Below are 21,363 nucleotides of genomic sequence, written 5' to 3' on the forward strand. Positions count from 1 at the left end.
GAAACTAAATTCCTCACCAAATATTTTTCTGATAATATTATGAACTTTACACTGATCATGGCTAAATTATGCAAGCGAACAGTTTTTTCTGTACGAGATTAAATTTATTCTGGAATTGGAAACAAGCCTAAGTCTCAATTTACTGGGAATTTTCCCTTTCTAAAGTAACTGTAGCCGCTATCTGGCAGAATTTTAATTCGAAGGAACTGAGTGTTTTGAACAAGTTTCTTTCCGACAGAAAGTAGAGAAACATGTAGTATATATTTGTTTTCAACAGTTGGTAGAAAAATCAACGAAATGTGCTTAAATCCAAAAGCTTGCAATAAAAAATAATATCTTTCTCCGCAGGAGCGTTTATACGAATTTATTTTGGGAGAGGTCATAGTATAATATTATAAGCCAAATTTAATGTTGAGAATATTAAAATTTTTATTCACAATGAGTAGTTTTAAATTTGTTTGGGGCGGGGGGGGGGGGCACCCTCTAAATAAGTCCTCGTTTCTTCCTACTATAGATAAATGAAAGAGAGAGAGCGAAAACTTTTTAGTTTGATTATTTACTGAGTAAAATGGTCAATACTAATATTTTACTTAGACATTCATTAGAAGTATCTTTGGACTAGCGAACCCTCGTGTTATAGCGATGATCTCTTAAACCAGTCCGTTGAGGATTCGTTACAAAGGGGCTCGACTGTATTTTTATACATAACTTATGAGAAACTCGATGAGACTAGGTCACCCTAAGTCGGATAGTAGACTACAAAGGGTTCGTATTTAATTTGCTTCATATGAACGAATATCAAATTTTGTTGTCTAGTAAATTATTACAATCAGTGTATTAAAATAAACTTAATTTTTCAAACTGTATTAAAACATAAAATCATAAATTCTTGAAACGAAAATGTTCAAAATATTTATTTGTCTATCTGAAAATGTCCATGGAAACGGGTAATAACTATACATTGAATGATTTAAACAGCTGACAACACAAACTTCACACTGTAACATTTTAAAATCGATGAATAACATTCAAATCTTCAGAAAAAATCATCACTCGAGGAAAATGATCTTTTGGGAGAAAGAATATACAATAGGGGGTTAGCAGCATTATTAATAGAGTTGTTTACAGTTCAACTTGAAATGTTAAAATGCAGCAAACAGACTTGGTTAGTCTGAACTACATGAGTCTTCGGACACTTCAGTTTTAAAATAAGAATCAAAGAATGTCGGCAACAGTCTCAGTACGTTGCCGTTCTAGAATGTTCATTCGATGTGCGCCGGTGAACCTGTAACGTTTCTCACGGCTTATGCTCTGTAAAAAAGCAGAAGGACACTAAAATTCAGTGCAAAGGTTATTCTAATTGATTAGTATTGTTAGTACTAAAAATATTAATTTGTGACAAAAATGAAAAATTACTACTGTCATTTAAAAAATGTGTCATATTCAATACGAAAGCACTGATTTCATCATTCAACAAGTCGCACTATTTTCACAGATTAGTAACAGCTGGTGCGTAGTTTTTTAAGGCACAATAACAACACTGTCATAGTTAAAAATTATAATATGTATTTTTTTCTCATGTTTTGTGTAGAATATTGAGAAAAGCGAATTTAATGAGGACTAATATTAAAGGGTATACTTTTACGTTTAGAGGAGTCCAATTATGCTCTACAAAAGCATTTAAATGGTTCTTTATAAGTTATACATTCTAACTCGGAAAACATTCGATTTATGAATGCATAATCTTATTTCGCAGAAATTAACTACGATAAAAGTGGGTGACTGTAGTGTCAGTCTTAAATTTTGCGACGCAAGGTAGGATGGCGTAACCTACGACTTAAGGTAAGTTTTCTTCCTAATACACAAAATTTGTTACTTGAAATAGTAACTTTAATTCGGGAGAATTCCTAGGATCACCCCCCCCCCCCCGAATGAATTTGAAAAAGAGCCCAGCTTTAGCTTATTGCCCTTTACATATTTCTTTAAAAATATAATTTCTTAAACAACTTACCTCACCTTATGAAGTTTTCGTAGTTTTTATCATGCTTTCAGCTGCGGCATGAAACAATTAATTTACGATTTGTTTCGTATTATTGTAGGAAAATTCTGCAGTCAGAAAACTACAGAAAACCTGGTGTGCGTCGAAGAAAAGTCATTGTGACCTCACAAGAAGTTTCTTATTTGGTAAATTTTGTCTGAGGCCTAGCGAAGTTCACTCAGCTCAACTGCTTTTTTCCCCGTGGTGCTTCATGTCTACTGAAGGTATATGTGCATCCTCGAATTTTATCATTCGGTAAAAAAAGAAGATTCATTCAGTAAATTGAAATTCTTTCCCATTCGAAAACGTATATGAGAGGCAAAATATGTGGTTTATAAGATTGTCATAAAAAGTTCAATCTTCCCAAATGTCTGTGTCAATGCTATACACTCACCTTTACATTTTTCTACACTATAGCAATTATAAGAATTGTAGAAAAATAATTTATTATTTTCTCAAAGAAAATACGATCCGAATGGCGAAGCACGTAAAAGAAAAAAATAACCCATTAGTATTTTAAAAAATGCCAAACAGGTAAAAACTTGGAAGCAAAAATAAAACTGTAGGATGGAAAAAAAAAGGACGCCCATTTTTAGGTATGATCCCGCAGAAATTTATAACGACTTTACTTCTAAGATATTAAATAGAAACAATATTTCATAAAAATAATGAAGGGTTCAATTCGGTAAGAAAAAATAAACTATAATTTCAAAGACTCAATTTGGGCCCTCGTCCGTTTTTTTAGCGAAGGTAAAAAATTAAAAGGAGTCACGAAATTATATTCATTTGTAATGTTTCATCATTTTGCATTTTAAATAATTGTATGCAATACGTACTCCTTTGTATTATTTAAAACATTAATTATTCATAATTATTTAAAAAAAAGTCTTGCACATGCTGTTATTTACTCTGTAAGAATCATTAAAAACTTCAACTCAATCAGATCGAAAACTACTTCCAGAAACTTCAATACAAGATCAACCACTGCTTTTGCCATATTGTCACTTGCAGGTAGCATCGACATTAAAATACAGTGCAGAACCTTTTATCCGGGAACCAAAAAACCGGCTACTTTTTGCCGATTTTCCTGCCATTTTTCAAAAATACGCGTTTTTGGCAATTTTTGAAAAACTAAGCATTTTTTTTTTTTTTGAAGTACCTAAAAGAATATGAACGGTTTCTTAATAAATACCATATTACTCAAGTATAACTCGGGAAAAAGTTAACAAAAACGAACTTCAAAGGGTTATTCTTTAAGCGGGACAAAATTTCCAAAATATTTTCTTGAATTACAATTATTAATCTTTTCGTGTTATATTCCAACTGAAACCTAAAGAAATAAATATTGTCACATTCTAATGCAATATTTTATTGTGAATGGCCTTAAATTAAATTATAGTCGTTTAGAGCGAAAGAGCGGGAAGCGCCGAAAACCAGATTTGCGAATTTCCGGATAGCTGATCGTGGAATCTGGAAATCGTTAAACACAAGACTGTAATAAGGCTGCAAGAATTCATAAATCAAATTTCTATTCATATTAACTTAATGTAAAAGCAATAGTTATCAATAACTATAGTAATCGCAAAAAAAACATCTTTACAAAAAAAAAGCAATACGTTCATGAAAACAAATGTTTTCATACACTATAATAGAAAAATCGCAATTTACTCTCAAAAACTTGTATTTTGCCCTCCCCTTCATTTTCTTTCGTTTTAAAACGTCGAAGTTTTTTTTTTTTTTTTTTCAAACAGTATGAAGGTTTCTTTCAGGTCTTTTGAATAAGTTAAATTTTTTGGTGTTTGAATTATTCTCTCACTATAGTAGTTTTTAATATTTCGAGATATATATATATACTCTATTTCTATAGTAATTTAAGTTTTCTAAACAATCGGCCAATAGCGCTTTTTAGCGCGACCCAGAAAACCGGGAAATTCAGATATCCGGGATAGAGATGGTCCCGAACTTCCCGGATAATTGGTTCTCTACTGTAGCTCAACTAGCTCACATTTTTTATTACACAGGAGCGAGAAACCACATGTATTTATTCAGAATTGAACTGGAAAGCAAAAAAAAAAAAGTAATATTTGTAATTATTTTTAAAACCACCTAAATCTACCAGTATTTTTATTTGTAATAGTCAGACAATGCTGCTCATTAAAAAAAAAAACAAAAACGAAGTTTTACACCAAATGTTTTTCAAACGAAAAGAAATGATTTGGAAAAATTAGTGGGCGGCTAGCGATTTATTTATTTTTTGTCTCACGTGTTTTATTTATTTATTGTTATAAATTGATTGCTCTAGTTTTATTCTAAACACTTTTAGCAATGAGCTAAATTAAAAGTTCAATTTTATTCAAAAATTCTATTAAACTCAGTTAAAGAGAAATAGCATCGAGATGGATTGTATGAAAATAAAATAATTCCTACCTTTTTTTTCTAAAGAATAAAAATTTCGTCAAGTAACTGCAGCAGTCGTTATACAATGCAACATTTATAGACAAATAGTCGCGCCAAGGTGGCGCGGAAAAACAGGCAGGAGAAGAACGAATGCTAAATGACAACGGAACAGAGGCTTGCTTGGTAGAAGTGTAAAAATTCATTTTTGATTTCAGGGTACATTAAAGGATGAACTCATCGTAATTATGTTTATAGCGAGAGGTGCTTGCCGAAGCAATGCAAGTTACTTTGATACTAGTGAGTCGTGTGCGTAGATGCATTGAATAGTTTATTTTCGTTTACATTACATGTGCTGTTACAGATCTGCAAGATAAGAAATTGCAGCAGCTAGATCATAGGTAAGTGCACACACTTTGATTCGTGAATTAAATAGTAAACGAAAATCTTTACACTAAGCATATTAAAGCAAAATGTCTAAAGCAATAATTAAAAGTTGAAGCATGGAAATGTTTAAGTAGTACAAAAACGCTAAACAAATGTAAGGAAAACGTATTTATAGTGGATAGGGGGAGAATTCATATGATTTCTTATGTTCATTGTTTTCAGCGGGGTTCCCAAAGTAGGTGCCGCAGTGATTGACGAGGGATGCCGCGAAGTCTCCACATGTATAACATAATAAAGACTAAGGTACCATTAGAAAAGGTGCCACGAATCGGAAAGTTAACTGCCTACAAATTTGGATTTAAAACCCTATGTAATTGTACATTTGCGAATGTATATTGTTGTTTTCCCCAAAAGAATGTATCGAGTGCACACTTCGCTCTCTTCCCCCCCCCCCACCTCCCGACTCTGAAATGGCGCGACGGTTGTGCACTGGTTGGTTTTGATTTTGGACGATTCCACTTACTATTGTTTTCAAACATTTTATCATTGAGATAACGTATCAGTTTCGCGTCATTCGATACACAAAAACGTCATGAATATTGTTTTTTAATGTAATTACTAAAAAAATTACATTTACATAGTTTAAAAATAACGGTTTTTTTCTTTCTTACCGGCAATGAGTGAAGTAATAAAAGCTTTTACGATTTTTAAGCGACTACATAAACAGGAGTATAGTGCCTAGAAAGAGCAGTGTGCCGATCGACGGGGAAAAAGTGAGGTCAGATCTGAGGAAAAACCAGATGGCGCTGCGCTCGAGGTGTACGTTATGCTCCTCAATCAGACTCGTTTTAAATCAGCGATTGCATGCTCATTTCGCAGTTTAAAAGCCCCGTTTTTCGGATTGAACTTATTTCTGCGCAAAAGACAAATTCTGTAATAAGTGCTATTTGTTACATGGGTGTTCATTTATTTTTTGAAGAATATAAAATTACCTTATGCTAATTTATCTTCAATGAAAATAGTAGACTATAAGGGGCCATTCATTAAATATGTAAGGATCCCGAGGGGGAGGGGGGTTGGAAAAGCCTCTACGTACCTTTGGGGGGGGGGGGGTCAAACTCATTCTTACGTAATATTTTCCAAGTCGGTATTTCACATTAGAAATTGCGCGGTCAACAAGTGATTTATTTGGCTGAGATTATGTTCCATTTGCGTATGGAAGTTAAAAAAACGTGTTAGGATAAGATGTTTTTTTATTTGTTTTACAAAGAATGAATAGTGTAAAATATAATAAAAGAGTCGCATTATGTATGGCATGTCTTATTTTTAATTAATATTACATTTTGAAAAAATCGAAAAAACATTCAGTTTAGATTCCAACTTTTCAGTAACTATTTATTTACGCAAAAAGTTAAATTTAATATTGTGAATTTAATAACGATTCCAGTGATGTAACGATTCCAAGATTTGTTATTTTCTCATTTTGAAAAACGAAATGGAATCTTACGTAAGAATAGGGGGGGGGGTGAAAAATCTTACGTACCCTTACATGGGGGGAGGGGGATCAAAAATTGCCAAAATCATACTTACGTAATTAAAGAATGGCCCCCCAAGTATTCAATAACTGCGCGTCTCTTATTTCTCTACTAATAATAAAGCTGGTACCTTCAATCCCTCGCCAAGTGTTTAAATTTGCCACTTTTCTTAAAATTTCGGGAGACTTAAATACCTTTTATCTCGATAACGGGGGACGATAACAAAAATTATTATCAATTTCGTACAGGATTTTAAAAGGCTAAAATTAAAAAAAAAAAAAATTTAATATAACTTACGTGCTCGTTGATTCCGTTTGTCCGAAAGTCGAATGGTCGGTCGCTAACAGTTACCAGGCGTAGCCTTGCTGGAGATTTCCAACCTATTCTCCAGACCTATAAACTGTAGAGGTGATGCTACCATATACCGTGTCCAAATCGGGCTCTTTCTCATTTAGGGGCCTCATTGACTTAAGAGTCGCTCCATTCTGCTTTAAACTCATGCTGGCTACATGAATGGGGCTTGAGTCTCCCAAGTGGCATTAAAAACAACAACAAATTCCGCCCTAAGCCATCTCGATTGATAATACATTTGTCTTAAAATATAAGTATCAAATTTTCAGTCAATTGTGTAAAATTTTGTTTTGAAAACATCCTTGTCTTTGTGTCTACTTCAATAATGATCTAATGATCTTTTTATCGTCAATATTATTTTCCACATAATTTTCATTACATACAAAAACTACAATATTTGGAGATTTTTAAATTTCATACAAACCCAATATTCGTTAGGCAAATTAATATGAACAATTTCATTTATAATAGATTTATACTTGGTTATTTCAGTTTCATCTGCGGAAAGATCAAATTTTATTTTTTTCTAACAGGGAACATTTTTCTTAACTGCATAATTCCTGATGGACCTTTTCTTTGGTAATTTTTTAGTAAAGTATGTTGGCAGACTTGGGGAAAATTGTCGGAATTGCCTCATCTTTAAAAAAAGTTTTTCCGCGAGGAATCAAAACTTCCTCACCATTTATAATATGCTTAAAATGAGCTTCAATAAAATGTTTTTCGAAATGCAGAGCACAAATTGAGCAATATTTATCAAAAACTTTATCTAACCTGGGAATTAACGAGTTCCACTTTAGTTTTTCTTCATCTGCTGGAGCTTTAAAAAGCGCAACTTTTTCCTTGCATGTTTTGTACCCACTTTTGCACCCTGGTACGAAACAAGATGAAGCTTTATTTTCTCCAATGTTCAACTTTGATGTCTCCATTAAAAGCCTTAAATGCTGTTTCATGAAATATTCACGAAATAAAGGTAAAAAAGAGAAACGCGGAACTAAATTGTAACAAAATCCCGCGTCTACTAATGTAAACACCGCGAAATTGAACGTACATCTCGACCGCACTGCCATCTAGCGGTTTTCATACACTTTTTCTTCAAGAATCGTGGGGAAAAAAGCGCCGGTCGGCACACTACTCTTTCTAGGCACTATAACAGGAGTCAGATGCAGAATGTAGAACTCCGCATAAAGCAGGCATGTTGGCGGTTTAAAAGCACCGAACACTGACGATTCTGCATTTTATGATTGTATATAAAATATAATTTGGGGGTCGTGCATAAAGGAATTTCATCACAGAAATTTAATTGCCTTGGGCAGTATACGGCCTGCGAAGCTGTTTCACTAGGCCCGTTGTTTCGTTTAATATTAAAAATTAAAGAGCACGATCAGGGACCGATTTACACACTTGGGTGCCCCGGGGCACTGACAGATATGGTGCCCCCCCCCCCACCCAAAAAAATATGAAGGTAATTTTTGGATATTATTTTGATAGAAAGAAAACTAAAATTAATTCCTGATTTTCATGTAAGGAGATTTTTTATAGTCGCAGATGGAGAAACTATGATGGTTAAGGTAAATCATAATGTGCTTTCTGCGTTCATCTGTTTTCTCCTTTGTTTTCTTGTAGTAAATTCTTCTATAATGTTCTTATAACCAAGTTTTGCGGTCAAACTTCCTTCTATTGATAATAGAGCTAATGAAGATAATTTACTATCAGAAATGAGAGTACGCAAAGGACACTTAGTTCTCTTCAATAGCGAAAGTGATCGTTCTCCACTACAATTGGAGATTGCCAAAGTCAAAAACAATTTCAGGGCTGTATCTACGTTGGCAAAAGTATCCATTTACCAAGTTTATGGATTTTTTTAAACTTTTCGGTGACTGAACTTTTTTTTTCCCGATGATTGAACTAATATGAATAAATTCATCAGGATAAGATAACTCCAAATCACAGGAATAAGATTTTTGAAGATCTTTTGCACTTTCTCGAATATTTTGCTTGTCGCATTCAAACAAGCAAGAAAATTTCCTTAACATGCCATCATAGGCTGACATTCTGAATTTCAGTTTTGTAATCAAATTATAAGAGATTACATAAAAACAGGAAACCTTGAAACTTTGCTTAGAGTCTAATATGACTTCTTCACATTGTCCATCATAAAACTGTTCGAGTTTTTTTTTTTTTTTTTTTTTTTTTTTTTATCTTTTTGCACTCTGTCTTTTTGCACAAAAAAAAAAGAGACAAATTTGGTGCCCCCTTTCCTTTGGTGCCCTGGGCCCCGAATGCCCCGCCGTAAATCAGTCCCTGAGCACGATTAACGACAATGTTACAAATGTGGAGCCAACTATTCTGAAAATTGTTTCTGAAAACAGATGCATTTAATAAGAGAATCATAGTGGCAGAAGACAATTATTGGTTTTCAATTTTCTACCCTTTTCCATATTTCCCATGTTTATTTGAAAAATAAATAAAAGTTTTGATATTTTATGAGTTTTGGCCCATTGGTAGAAAAATATAAGGCACCATTGGTTTAGGGTTACCAAATGGCAGCCTCGGGCAGGGACGCCCATATGCAAGATTTTAAGGGGGGGGAGGGGGCTCAGATATTTTCCCCATAGAAACCAATTTCAGTAGATTCGTTATTAAAATTTGACTTTTTTAATAACTTATTCATTAATTTCTGGAGAATAAATGTTTTCACATCTTTGCAAAGAAAAAAGAACTAAAAGCAAGGAAGTTCTGATTTCAAGGGGGGGGGGCCTTGAGCCTCCACTTGCCCCCCCCCCTCCATGTGGGTGCCTTTGGCCTCGGGTCTTCTATAACTTGTTTAGAGCCGCTTGGGAGGTGGAAAGAAGGGGGAGGGGCGAAACCAGAGCCTTTGATTTTAGCGTATATGTCGTATTTTAATGCGGTAGTTTAAAACACGTAAGAACTTTTCATTTCTCCTCACCACTCTGTTTGCATAGCATGACGCCCTTGTAAAAGAAAAAGATACACACACTGTAGGGAGATACTCTTTGTTGAGACCAGTTGAATTTCTCAGAGTATTTTCCCAGAAATCAGGGGTTTAGAGAAATAAGTTACTAGTGCAATGGACCACTAACTGCAAAATTTCACTGTTTCATACTTTTAGTGGTCCATTCATGTGTCCTGGTTTTAAATTATGAAAAAAGAAAAGAAAAAAGACAAAATGGTTTAAAATTGCAGTTTTCAATAGACACGTCTGCGCGATTGGGGAAGTGAAGGCATCGTTCTGTTTTCCATGTTGTAGGAATGAAACCAGCAAAATCTTATCTGTGTTGTTTCCGAAGAAAGACAATGGGTAGATATGTTATATAGCTGTGTAGAAATTTTTTAATCTATCTTTTCTTGCCAAGTAAACCTGAACATTAAATTAAGGTGCAAATCTCAACAGTTTCAAAAACTGATGTTGCTTAGGTTTTTTTGAAAGGAAAACAAGAACAAAACTTCACTGGTCCCATGGACCACTAAAATTTATTTTCTGCTGGTCCGGAGGGGTTTTTTTTTCATTTTTATTTATTTATTTGTTTATTTATTTTTTTTGTGGTCTTGGACGACTGGACCATTGTTAGTTTCCAGTCGACCAGAGATCATCTAGTGCAGCTCTGGTTATTTAAGCTATGACCTTGACAATGCTTTACTTTGTTTTGGGAATTCAGTAAAAAAAGGGCCTCGTAATTGAGCAGATTTAAGTTGGAAAAAGCAAAATTCCTAACTACTACGAAAGTTATCCAACTCAACTCAGTGCCAGTTACCCTAAAAAGAAGTAAACACTGTCAATGTCAAAGCTCAACTGACAAAGGCCGCACTATAAGTACATTACAGCTTCCCCCTCTACTTCACCTTAGGCAGACTTTGTTTAGTAATTATTCATTTCTTATCTCCGTCGAAGAGCGGGAAAAAATTCCGGAAAAGCGAATTTTAACCAATAGCTTTACAGTAAAAAGATAAGTTAATTAAAAACTATTTAATGTAATAATGCTACAAGAAATCAAAATTGATCGTCAACCAGAAAAAAAAATTGCGCACAAAATAACCCTTTAGATAAAGAAAGAACTCATTACCCTCTTCATAAAACCGCCAATTCAAAAATCGCATACACGATTCTACAAAAATGACAATAAAAATTACTAAAAAATTCACATTGATGCCAACCAACACACACGTAATGTTAACTAATGCTTGGAATTTTGCTGCTTTACTAACACGCAGTTAAAAATCAGCTAAAGCTTGACCACGGAGAGATGGCGGATGACCTTGAAGCGGCACAATCATTCATAAAAAGTTGTCATTATTTTGTAAGAGATAATATCAGCGAGAACGCGCCTCTTACTACTCGGCGCTTTCTGGCTGATTTGCCACAAATGATCTTTCCGCTTCAAGGTCAGCCGTGGTCAAGCTTTAATTAACATGTCAGTTAAAAAGGAATTTTAATACACTTTATGTTCAGAAACTTACGTGCTTGCTTTCACTTTGTGAAAAAGCTCATACACAAAATAAACAAATACAAAATAAAGACAAATAAATTTTCTTTGATTGAAGAATATGCAAGTATACATAAAAACGAAGATCGAATCTATCAAATAATTATCAACACAGCTTTGTTAAATGTGATGTCAGAGTTATCTTGCAGCTGAGCTTTCATTTTCTTCCTCGCGCATGGAAGTCGACAACCGACGCAGTTCAAGGCCACACGTTTCTTCTCATTCCCCCCCCCCCTCTCCTTTTTGTTACCAGCGCCATAATGCTCTAGATTTCGGGATATATTTTCACGCTTCCCAGATAGTTTTTTTTTTCTTTGTTCTTTATGGTTCTCTCTAGAACAAAGCTCCCATTTGAATTGAAATAAAACTAAAACAAACCCAAGCAAAATTCAGCTTTTACTTTTCAGGAAATCATTGCAACGCAAATGTTATTACTGGGCACGTATTTCTCCGATTTAATTGCAATCAGAATTTTCTGAACATTCTTTTGCGTTTACTTTTGGCTTTTTAAAAATGTTTTTTAATCTTTGTTTATTATTTTTTAGGAAAAGTTCCTAACATGATTTTTTTTACCGAATCCATTTCATAGGTTTCCACGTAACGAATTCGGTTAAATCTACATATTGCCTACAACTGGAATAATTATTCTGAGCAATGATGACCCAAAACTACTTTTGTCAGTATCTTTCCATCGGAAGAGAAATCCCCCCCCCCCCCCCCCCAGGGCCGGTTCTCTAGTTTCAGGCAAGACTGACATGACATCTGGTCGGGCAAGCTCAGCTTGACTAATATAACTACAACTACAAAGAGTTGTAATGCTTTAATAATTTACAAATGAGAAGAAAATGAAATGGGGGGACTTGTTGGTTTTGAAAAAAATTAAAGAGAAGAAAAGAACTCTGAGGTCTCCCGAATCATTAGAGATAGCAGTTGTGGCATGCTTCCAAAATTAAATAAAACCAAATGAACTACAAAAAATATACACTCAATAATTTGACATTTCAATGATGGTTACTTACTCTTCACGCATCTTTTTATATGCGCCAAAATCAGTTACTTTCATGAATTATTTTTTCAAAATAATAAATGAAGCCAAGGAATAAATTTTATTCACTTTATAACATTGTGCATTACCACTAACATACATAAATTCATTCCAACAGAACAAATAAGTAAATAATAATAATAACAACATAAACTACAGTTGCTTTTACCAGTTTTATTAAAAATATACATTAAATTTTAAATAATATGCAGTTATATGATATTTACACACAAAAGCAGTAGATTTTGCTGTTTTAAAAGTGTAGGTTATACCAACAACTCATTGCTAGAAAATTTTTTCAAATTTTAAATGCCCTGCCGGGCATGCTTGTTTAAAAGATACACATGCTCGAATTTTAACATGCCATGTTTCCCTTGTTGTATATCAAAAAAAAAAAAAAAAAAAGCATTTGAATTTGTCGTACAGCATCAATCAGACTAATTATTTTTATATAAATCATTTAAAAAAAAAATTAGTCTGAATCAATAGTACATAAGCCGTCGTTGTATTTAAATTTAACAATATTTAAATTATATAACGGGAAGGATCGCTTCCACGCAAACCGGAAATAGCAAACCATTTTAGCAGTAGAGTTTGAAATAAATTTTGAGCTCCAAGGATACAGTAATTTTTCAATAAATTATGAAGAAATAAAGTAAAAAAAAAAATATTTGATCAAAAATTACGTGCCGGGCATGTAAGGGTAAAATATTCATGCCCGATCAGAATTTTTACATGCCCCGGGCATGTCGGCAGTATTATTTTCGAGCCCTGCAACAACTGTGAAATAATGTCTAAAATAAAGTTCAAAATAATAATGATTAAAATTAAATTAAAAAAAAAATCTATTCAAGAAATCATGCGTTAAGAACTTTCAACTTTCAAAATAATTGATATATTTACAGAATGCGACAAGACTGAAAAAGTATGGCACGCAATTTTCGGCACAGCTCTTGTTCAATTTTGGACAGTTTAAAAAGTAAGAGGGAAAAAAAATTATTTCTTCAAGCACTAAATTTGCCGCCGAAATCAGAGCGAAATCTCGAGAGATAAGAATTTTGATTTATAGAGATTTAGTTATAATTCATATTTCTAAGCATTTAACCCTTAAATGCGTGGATTTTTTTTTTTTTTAAGCACTTTAAAACATGTTCTTTGGCTTTAAACTTTTGTTCAAATCATGAAAAAAATACTCAAAAGAAATTCATAGTTAGTTCCCAAAGAATTGATAAAAATTGTCAAAATGTTTTACGAATGAAATTTATTCGTCATCAAGTCAAAAAAAATAAGTATTTTCAAGTTCACTATGATTTAAAAAAAAAAGAAAAAGAAAAAAAAAAGTCCTACAATTGCGAACTTCGAAGAAAGAAAACTATTTTTATTTTCCATCAGGTTGATGGTGCGTGCATTTACGAGTTTAAAATCGATTTCATAGCATCTTCAGTGAGTATTTCCTTGGTTTTTTGGCAACTATTGTTTCAATTTGTTTTTATAGAATTTTACAAGACTAAATTGGGTATGTTGCCAAATGGCAATACGATTCATTTAAGGGTTATTGGGATTTCCCCCCCCCCCCTGTAAATAAAAGCAAACAATTTTGTGCGGTTCGGTTTTGCGACTGAGTTTAGCGAATGATCCATTTTAGCGATCAGGGTTTTTTGGTTTGTGTTCCACTTTAGGACCCTAGAAAGTAAACAGAACCTGCCATAGCACTCAAGCTGACTAATTGCGGAGTTCCAGGTGCTGCAAATATAATAAATACGTTGTCACCACTTGCAGTCAGGACTCACCAGGGTTCGAAAATATGTTGATTCGAAAATATCAAAAATAACCTATATTTTGATACGTATTCGACATTTTCAATCAGCACAAGCTAAAGTCTCTGCATTCTCAAATTAATCTTTATTTCCTAATAATATTGCAATATGATGCTGAAACATTAATGTTTCTTTCATTATTTATAACTTCATATACATTTCATGTAAAAATTTACATATTTTAAATGGTATTTTTTTATGATTGATATTTACATTCATTTACAAAAATTGATAATTTAATGCTATAAAATATATTGATATTGGATATTACACTGTACATTTTATCTTATACGATTTTAATTGAGTTAATTAAGCATAAGCTGCGTTACTCATTTTTCTTTTGTTAGCTACTTATACACTGTTATATAATTTAGAAGAAAAAAAAATGCAGTCAGTGCGACATTTGTTTTCTGACCAACATTTAATATTAAACTAGGCCCTTTCAATCTGAATCGAAATTGTTACATTAGTAATAATAAAATAGGATCATTATGTTACTTCGTTACATTAAGGATCTATTTACACAACATAAAAATATAGTATATAACTCTTCGGTTATTTAAAAAAAATAAACAAAATTACTATGATTAATATAATTTAAATATACCGTAGTTTGAAAAATATCGAAAACATAAAAATATCATGTTATTTTTAAATATCGGACATATATATCGTGATATATACTGCCGTGGGCAGGTAAACGGCAGTATCTGCAGAAATGAGTGAGATATTTGAAGAAATGTGTGATGGATTCAATACTAACAATAGTGAGATGTTGGAATTAAGACTTTTTTTCGCACCTTTTTTTCAGCGGAAACCAAATAAGCGAGTTTGTACAATAAGGCTAACGTACATAAATGCCACAAATGAAAAAAAAAAAAAAAAGCAGTTACTGCTTTTTACGTGCCCACGGCAGTATATCGGCGAACCCTAGGACTCACAAACGCAAAAAAGGGCATTATGGGCATTGTTTTGTCGAATTGCAGTTTGGATTGCCATTTAATACTAGCAGTCCTCTGGTTTGATGCAGGTTCTGTTTACAAAAAACATTCGCGTTTTCCAAAGCAGAGAGAAAATAACAAAGGGGAAATTTTGACAAACACTGATATAGGTTTTTAAATGACACATAAATGCAATTGCAAAAGAACATTCATAACATAGTCAATTCTCGATAATTCGAACTTCTAAGGAAGTCCCCCCCCCCCCTCCTCCAGCTTTCATAACCATTTTCTTTTTTTAATTTTCTTTTCCAGAAATAATGCATAGACTAACACTTAGTTTGAACAAATGTGTTTATTAGTACTGCATACAAATATCTTTACAGAAAATTAGCTTCATTAAATATTGAAGTTATTTTTGACTGTGTTTAGCTTTCTTTTGGGTCGTATCGTAAAAAGTATGTTTGTTTTGTAAACACTATTCGACTTAGCCACGCTTTCGAACTTTTTCAGGTACTGCAACAAAATATTAGTAAAATCGGATACTTGCTGATTAATTGGAGGTAGTGAAGATTCTTCACCTGAATCTACACAAGCAAACTCTTGCACAATCGCTTCATAGAATGATTATTCGAACGCAGTTACATTTTCTTCAATATTAAAAAAAAAAAAAAAAAAAAAAATCATTTTCGCTTAGTCGATATTAACAAAGGTTTCAGAATAGACCGATTCGTCAGTCACTTTAGGTCCGTTATCATAGCTGTTTAAGAAACCAATGCCTTTAAAGCCGTTTTAATTATCGTTTCCGTCGTAGGACCTGCTGGGGCTAGAAAAATCCTTAAAATTTTACATGCCCTGCCGGGCATGTTTGTCTCAAAGATGCATGCACGAATTTTTACATCCCCAGTTTCCCTTAATGTATATCAATAAAAGCATTTGAATTTGTCGTGCAGCATTAATCAGACGAATTATTTTTATATAAATCATTAAAAAAATAGTTTGAATAAATAGTACATAATAAGCCGTCGTTAAATTTAACGAAATTTAACGGGAAGGATCGCAAACCATCTTAGCAGTAGGGCTTGAAATAAATTTTGAGCTCCAAGTAAGGATACGGTAATTTTTCAATAAAATACGAAATAATAAAGTTTTAGGAGCCGGGCATGTAAGAGTAAAAGATTTATGCCCGATCGTAATTTTTACATGCCCGGGCATGTCGGGTAGTATAATTTTCGAGCCCTAGGACCAATTTTTTTTTCCTCGACTTCAGTTCGCATTATTTTTATACGTCGTTTTGTCCTGAAAGCACGATCATTTCAGTCTGAATAAAGGCTACCCTTTTCAATTTTTGCCAAAATTTCAAATTGAATCAAAGATATGCCAGCTGCTTCTTAAATTTTTCGTCGGCAGCCACGGCAAAAAATTGCCCGATCGGCTACTTTTCAAGCAATCTTGCTACGCTATGCATTTAGGAGCACTATTTATAAATTATCCCCCTCATACAAGCTGATGAGCAAAGCAATGTATTTAAGGGAAAAAAACTTTTTTGGGCTATATTTTTATGCATAAAATGAAAACAAAACTTTCTCAAAATTTTCGACTTAAAAACGCGTACGTTCAAAATACAGAGACAACTTTGTATTGAAAACACTAAATTATTTGGGGGGCCCCGAATGAAAACTTCCGAGTGAAACATATTTGAGTTTCAAGGCTTCGAATTATCGAGAGTAAACTGCACTTAGTATACTAAAACACATAATAATGAAACAAGCATATCATTCAACACCAAAAATTATAACACTCATACACAAAATATCTAAAAAGAGAACATTAACACAGAAACTAACCAGTATTTCTCTCTTTTTCCATCATTTCCTTTACGAGTTTCCAGGCTGTTTGTTTTAAATGAATTTCATAAAGCTTTAAACTAACACTCAATGAATGGGATAAAGTTAATAAAATGGAGGGAATGGATTAATTTTTACTGCTTAAAAACTCATCAAGATAAGATTATAGAGAGAGACTGCTGCAATAGTTAACTAACCTCTTCTTAATTCTCACACGAAGCAAGCAAAATACTAAAAAATATTTTTTGTTTTTAAATTTTCTGTAGCAAAGTTAAGAATGTTTTTTCTGAAAGAAACTTAACTTGCTTTTGCAAACAAATTTCGTAATATTTTCAGGGGTCTGTCCAGGGTTTTTCACAGGGTCCGTTTTTTGTGAAAAATCAAATATTTTTGTGAAAAACGAAATTTTTTTGTGAAAAATCAAAAAAAATTTTTATGAAAGATCGTTTTTTTTTTGTAAAATAAAATTATTTTGTAAAAACGAAAAATTTAAATTTATAAACATTAATAAATGCGTTTGGGGGAGGGGGAGGCTCATGGAGCAAACTACGGCATTGAAATAATTTGTTGGAAGTTTTACAGTATTTTTTGTCTTTTCTAGGGCATTTTCGAAGGTTATCATAGCAATAGGGAGGTATCATTCTCCAGCGGATGGTCAACCTAGATGTATCAGTATCTATATACCGTTTCACATCTTGTTAAATTGTACTAGAAATTTTTTCTGAAGATTTTGTATAAAGAGTAAAATCATAAAATAATTGAAAAAAAGAAAAAAAATCAGGCAGTTGTTCAGTATTTAGCTTTTTGGCGCATGAAATTTTTACAGAGCACGAAATTTCGGTTTAAATTTGTAATTTTAACAAAAATAAGTATAAATTTTATTTTTTTAACTCTGAATAAAGCGCAGTAAGCATTTAAAAAAATGCAAAAAATTCCATTCCTATAGCGGATGCAAAAAGATTGAAATTTTTGAAGTGAAGGCATCAAAAGTATAAGAACGGAATATAAAAGAATTTATTAGTAAAATCTTTTCAAATTGCATATTAAAGGTTAATGATAAACATATTGATAATGTCTATCGACATAGTTGAAGCAAAAATAAAATTAAACCATCGAACCGTCTTGACACTTTTAAAAGAACACGAAATTCTGCTTAAACTAATGATTTCACTAAAAATAATGATAATTTTCATTTATTTGCCTCGTAACAAAGTTTAGTTAGCATGAAAAATGAGTAAGATTTGATTGTCATACCGGATGCAAAGAGATCGCGTTTTTCAAAATGAAGGCATCAAGAGCGAAAAACAGCAAATAAAAGAGTTTATTTAAGTAAAACAATTTTAGAATTGCATTTTAAAAGGTTTACATGATGAATATTATTGATAACCACCGACATTTTCGCCGAAAATTCGTAGTTAGAAAAGAAAAAAAAAAGGAGGTGGGGTAATGTAAAACAATGGACAATACCAGATTCCCGATATGGACATAGGAAAAAAATACAGGAATTCCGGTTTATAACCTGATACACGAGCACCCCTGTTAGCATAAAAAATTCAAAACTAATATAATTTCTTCTTAAGATAACGTTAAAACATCACACCATAAAGGCACAAAAATTGCCAAGCTGGAAAATGTTAGGAATATTTTCCAAGTCCCTGTGAAAGGTTTACTAGACGTTTATTTATTTAGCGTTAATGTTAATTTTATAGTTGGTAACCATATCTGAAGCGATCACATTTCTTCCCCAACCTATAGCTATTCTATTTGTTAGCAGTACCAAGTTCAATTCGCTGATATGTTATTATTGTTTAGATTGAGAGCAGAGGGAGAAAGGTGCTGAGGCAGCAATATCAATATGCAGAGGCCATAACATTTTCAGAAAAATCTATAACAACAACATCGTTGCAGGCTATTTTTATTCTGCTGTGATAAAAGAAACAGTAAGCATCACAGAAATATGCAGACATTTCTTTTGAAAAATTAGCCGTTATTTTGATTTTAAATTTGCTTTTACAATAAATGATTTGTGAAAGATCCTTTTTTAATGATTAGAATTTTGTGAAGGGTCAGTTTTGGTTGATCGGAATTTTGTGAAGGGTCCGTTTTGGTTGATCGGAATTTTGTGAAGGGTCCGTTTTGGTTGATCGGAATTTTGTGAAGGGTCCGTTTTAAGTGATCGTATTTTTGTGAAGGGTCCGTTAACGGACCCAAATTTCCCCTGGCCAGACCCCTGATTTTAAACATGAAAATCGTTGACTTTCAGAAGCTACAGCTACCGTATATCCATTCATGGAATTCAGTACGTACGCACGTTCATAGGTTCCGTCGTATCGGTACTTAAGTAGAAAAATTACTGTAAAGTAGAAAATACGATTCAGTTTTACTATGTGCGATTAGAAAAAATAAAGACATTTCTTTTTAATATTTTTTTTGCAAACGAGCACTTGATTGCTGTTTACTGTAGAAGTTTCAGCACGTATAGAAACGTGATTTATATAATTTTATAGCTAATTTTATTACACTTTTGTGAGCTATCTGAATAGTTAAGTTCTTTAGTATAACAAGGTTTTATTCAGTATTTTGCGTAAATAGCGTGGATGTTAAAACTACTATGCAATTTGACATGCTAAAAAATATCGAAGTGTACTTGAAGTATTACTTAAGAATTATTTCTAGCCATTATGTTCTACTTTTTTCGAAAAAATTAAAAAAATGGAATCAAAATAACGATTTTTTAAAAAGAAAAATTAAATATCCACCTACTTTTAAAAAGTTAATTTTGAATGATTATTTTGCTCTTTCAAACCTTTTTCAAGATTCCTAATTTTATGTTAATGATTTTTTCAAAATCTAAGCATTCTTATTTCACAAAATGATGCCAACTCTCTTATGAAAATTGCAATTATCTAATTTCTCATTATTTTACAAAACAGCCTGGAAAAACAAATCATTCACACCAAAGTTCGATGTATCTCGTATGAAAGGTTAAGACTTTTCCAGGGTTGAGAGAAATTTCTTTTTTGTTCAGTGGAAAAAAAAAAAACTGGAGAATGGGGCTGTCTATATATAAATGATGTCACTTTTTTCCAACATTTTTGATCGCTTCCCTCCTTTATTCAGTCACAGTGTCACACCTCACTTTCGCCCTCCTGTCCTTGGTCACGTCACGAACATACATTCGTATTTAAGAAATCCTTGTTACAGCTCCCTCCTCCTTGAAGCAAATTGACACAGTTTCACGCCCCTCCCCCTCCCCCTCCGTGACATCATTTGTCCACAGCCCCAAAGCAGTTTTTTAAAGTTTCCATACGTATATCAAAATATAAATCCAAAATTACATTTCAAACCAAAAGGATGAACTTACATTTGCTAAATTGGAGTCTACTGGAGTTGAGTATCTGGGAGGCATGCTCATTGCAATACTAGTTATAGCTTGTGACTGCCTTACACTAATGGAAGATATTGATGTAGGATGTCCTATTTGAGGTGCTGACACAGCATTGTAGACATGAAAGGGACTGTTGTTTGCTTGTCCTAACTGAGCCGCACCAGGGTTCTGAGAAAAAAGAAGATTGTTATTTTAAAAAGTCAACCAATCGTAACAAATTTCACCAAAAGCTTGAGCCTATTTCAACTTTCTGGTGAAATTTGTTATCGATTCCCAGGTATAAGAGCTAATAGTATTCAAACAATCAAAAATGTGTACATTTATTTTCAAAACTTCTCTTTGGTGTGCGTGCAGGGAGGGTTTCAGACTATCCCCCCCCCCCCCACAAACCTTTTGTGTTATGCCCTATTGCCAAGTCTAGTACATTAATAAGTGCACGTGAAATTAATTATGATCAAAAACACCAACTATAGAAAATGAGTTCAGTTAAAACCTCCCCACCCTCTCTCCACCCAGTAAAAAAGAAAAAATCTAGCCATGCCAGTGCTCTTCGCCATCTTCAATGCTTCGTAAACACAGACAGGGTCAGTCGAGTCGAGGAGGTGGGATGAACAGTGGCGGGTACAAGTGGAGGGTCATGGGGATCATGAAACCCCCTTAAACTGTTAACAAAAGTATCCTAGTATCCATCCACATTGTGTTCAAACACTGTATGAATAAAATATAAACAATTTCAGAAATATTTTTAATTCATTAATTATTTTCAAAGGTAAATTTTAGAATTTTCTTCTTTCATTGCTTATGAAATTAATTCGAAACGTTTATGCCTATTAGGAGCCCTATTCCTGACCGATTTTGTGCTATTCTTTTTAGCCTGACCCCCCTAAAATGGTAGTCTGTATCCACCCCTGGGGGGTGACAAGGGTGTCTTTCTCCTCCCATTCAGAACTAAAACTGGGTATATACAGTGGCGTCGCTACGGGGGCGATCCGCCCCGTGCTTCACCTGTCTGGGGAGTGATACCCAAAGAATTGCAAGTTTTTGAAAAATGTTAAGCTAAAATGCATTTTTAAGACCACAAATTTGAAAATTTTCTCGGGGGGGGGGGATACCCCACAAAT

General features: G+C 33.2%; 1 protein-coding gene across 1 annotated transcript in view; it reads right to left on the minus strand.

The window, feature by feature from the left end:
- Window positions 1–933: 933 nt before the first annotated feature.
- LOC129219291 (CREB-binding protein-like) overlaps window positions 934–21,363 on the minus strand; it is a 123,843-nt gene continuing 103,413 nt past the window's right edge. The window contains exons 3-4 of the mRNA XM_054853630.1: window positions 20,219–20,410; window positions 934–1,311 (exon numbers count right to left, since the gene is read on the minus strand). Coding sequence (XP_054709605.1) covers window positions 1,216–1,311; window positions 20,219–20,410 — 288 coding nt within the window. The 3' untranslated portion in view covers window positions 934–1,215. The remainder of the gene's footprint in view (window positions 1,312–20,218; window positions 20,411–21,363) is intronic.

Source organism: Uloborus diversus, chromosome 3, assembly GCF_026930045.1.
Source record: "Uloborus diversus isolate 005 chromosome 3, Udiv.v.3.1, whole genome shotgun sequence".
Lineage (NCBI taxonomy): Eukaryota > Metazoa > Arthropoda > Arachnida > Araneae > Uloboridae > Uloborus > Uloborus diversus.